Source organism: Saccoglossus kowalevskii, chromosome 18, assembly GCF_978046115.1.
Source record: "Saccoglossus kowalevskii chromosome 18, keSacKowa6.1, whole genome shotgun sequence".
Lineage (NCBI taxonomy): Eukaryota > Metazoa > Hemichordata > Enteropneusta > Harrimaniidae > Saccoglossus > Saccoglossus kowalevskii.
In genome coordinates this window covers 31,283,383-31,286,392 of record NC_140658.1, presented here as the reverse complement: position 1 = coordinate 31,286,392, position 3,010 = coordinate 31,283,383, and the positions used below count along the sequence as shown (strand labels likewise).

Sequence of the window (3,010 nt, the reverse complement as noted above, 5' to 3'; positions counted from 1 at the left end):
TTTGGTATGAGGACATTCACATAAGAGATGATGCATTAGAGACTCAAACTCTGTATGCACATAAATTAGGTATGAGGACATTCACATAAGAGATGATGCATTAGAAACTCAAACTCTGTATGCATATAAATTTGGTATGAGGACATTCACATAAGAGATGATACGTTAGAGACTCAAACTCTGTATGCACACAAATTTGGTATGAGGACATTCACATAAGAGATGATGCATTAGAGACTCAAACTCTGTATGCACACAAATTTGGTATGAGGACATTCACATAAGAGATGATGCATTAGAGACTCAAACTCTGTATGCAGACAAATTTGGTATGAGGACATTCACATAAGAGATGATACGTTAGAGACTCAAACTCTGTATGCAGACAAATTTGGTATGAGGACATTCACATAAGAGATGATGCATTAGAGACTCAAACTCTGTATGCACACAAATTTGGTATGAGGACATTCACATAAGAGATGATGCATTAGAGACTCAAACTCTGTATGTACTCAAATTTGGTATGAGGACATTCACATAAGAGATGATGCATTAGAGACTCAAACTCTGTATGCAGACAAATTTGGTATGAGGACATTCACATAAGAGATGATGCATTAGAGACTCAAACTCTGTATGCAGACAAATTTGGTATGAGGACATTCACATAAGAGATGATGCATTAGAGACTCAAACTCTGTATGCAGACAAATTTGGTATGAGGTTTTCACATAAGAGATGATACATTAGAGACTCAAACTCTGTATGCACACAAATTTGCTTTGTATCTTGGTGGCGATGGTTTTTACAACTTCACATTGTATATAAAATGTTATATAGCAAATTTCCACTGAAAGTCTCTAAATACTGTAGCAATTGTAAGTGAAAATGTTCTGCTATATATAGTGTCTAATAAAGTGATTACGATACCTCGTCAAGTATTATGCTAAAATAAATTTCAATGCTGTTACAACAGTGATACAATTTTTTAAATAATTTCAATGGTCAAAATGTTGGGATTCTTCTTGAATAAATAGATGACTCCCCAGAATGCATGAAAAGTGTTCCAGATCTAGGGTAACACCCACATTTTTCTCTTAAGTGGTGATTAACCAAATTTCATGCAACATTACATGGAATCATTTTAATGTTCTCAGGAACTACAAACGTCTGCCAAAATACTTATGGTGCTTTTAAATAAAATAAAACAAGAATATTAATAATTTCCTTTTATGCGTTGTAATACAGAGTCAATGAGATTACACTTCAGAGCTTTTCAACCACATGGCTGTATAATCTGAATTCTTCTACAGCATCGTGACTTCTCTTCTGAACAATGAAAACAGCATGCACAATAAACAATTGTTTCTGCTTCTCTTTGCTTGAATACTCACATCTGTTGCATGTGACAGTTAACTGTTTTTTATCATTAATTGCTTCCCATCTATATGTATATTTCTCTCCTCTATGAATAATTAATAAATGTCTTTGACTAGATAATTGACTATATAAACTCTCACACTGATGACAGTAAAACTGACTTACTGAATTAGGTATCACAGTAACATTTGGATTATTTGAATCTACCGAGATGTAAGTAAAATTGCTAAGTGTATTTTGATGTTCAACAAGATGTCGTCTCTTTTTTAAGTTAACGTATGAAGTGAAGATATTTGTGCATTTCTTTTGGGAAGGCTTCTCATTGGTATGTGTTCGCATATGCCGTTTGAGATTACATGATTGAGTGAAACTCTTCTCACATTGCTTACAATAAGGCTTCTCATTGGTATGTGTTCGCATATGCACTTTGAGATGACTTGACGTGGTGAAACTTTTCTTACATCGCTCACAATGATAAGGCTTCTTATTTGTATGTGTTCGCATATGCCGTTTGAGATGACCTGACCGAGTGAAACTCTTCTCACATTGTTTACAATGATAAGGCTGTTCATTGGTATGTGTTCGCATATGCACTTTGAGATGACTTGACGTGGTGAAACTTTTCTTACATCGCTCACAATGATAAGGCTTCTTATTTGTATGTGTTCGCATATGCCGTTTGAGATGACCTGACCGAGTGAAACTCTTCTCACATTGTTTACAATGATAAGGCTGTTCATTGGTATGTATGTGTTCGCATATGCACTTTGAGATGACTTGACGTGGTGAAACTTTTCTTACATCGCTCACAATGATAAGGCTTCTTATTTGTATGTGTTCGCATATGCCGTTTGAGATTACTTGACCGAGTGAAACTCTTCTCACATTGTTTACAATGATAAGGCTTCTTATTGGTATGTGTTCGCATATGCCGTTTGAGATTACTTGACCGAGTGAAACTCTTCTCACATTGTTCACAATGATAAGGCTGTTCATCGGTATGTATTCGCATATGCCGTTTGAGATGACTTGACTGTGTGAAACTTTTCTCACATTGCTTACAATGATAAGACCTTTCATTGGTATGTATTCGCATATGCACTTTGAGATGACTTGACCGAGTGAAACTCTTCTCACATTGTTTACAATGATAAGGCTTCTCATTGGTATGTGTTCGCATATGCACTTTGAGATTACTTGACAGGGTACAACTCTTCTCACATTGGTCACACTGTTGTATTTCCATATTTATGAAATTCTGTTAAAATGATTGGAGCAAGGCACTTTTCATCACAGCCCATTTTTTTTCAAATATTCACCATTTTCACTACTTCACTGAATAACACACTTCCTAATTTTTGTATGTTCCAACTTCAGTATGTGTACTGTTGTTGAGGTTTAAGAATACTGCAACTGTAAAAAATACAAATAACAGCGTCCGGATTACTTTCGGAAATTCCGTCGCTCTTCGGAAAGTTTTAATTTTCACAACTTTTGAATATTAATTCATACTTTTAGGTTAGTGAGGAGGTTATAATAATTTTTCATTTCATTTTAACTCTGTTTTTTCACCCCTCAGACCCCTTTAAAAAGTCACTTCTGGCCATTGTAATGGCCACTATTTTTT

The 3,010-nt window shown here is 35.0% G+C and overlaps 1 protein-coding gene across 1 annotated transcript; it reads right to left on the bottom strand.

Moving 5' to 3' along the window:
- Positions 1 to 1,269: 1,269 nt before the first annotated feature.
- LOC144350712 (uncharacterized) lies at positions 1,270 to 2,563 on the bottom strand. The gene is made up of 2 exons (XM_085493065.1): positions 2,218 to 2,563; positions 1,270 to 2,129 (listed from the first exon to the last, which is right to left on the bottom strand). The coding sequence occupies exons 1-2, from the start codon at positions 2,561 to 2,563 to the stop codon at positions 1,270 to 1,272; spliced, it is 1,206 nt and encodes a 401-aa protein (XP_085349191.1).
- Between the last annotated feature and the right edge of the window lie 447 nt (positions 2,564 to 3,010).

Bases quoted from the DNA above. Each gene is read 5' to 3' on its own strand.
- LOC144350712 (XM_085493065.1), bottom strand. From the start codon at position 2,563: ATGCGAACACATACCAATGAGAAGCCTTATCATTGTAAACAATGTGAG. The intron at 2,130-2,217 runs ATACAAATAAGA...GCGAACACATAC, and splicing joins CAAACGGCATATGCGAACAC to ATACCAATGAACAGCCTTAT.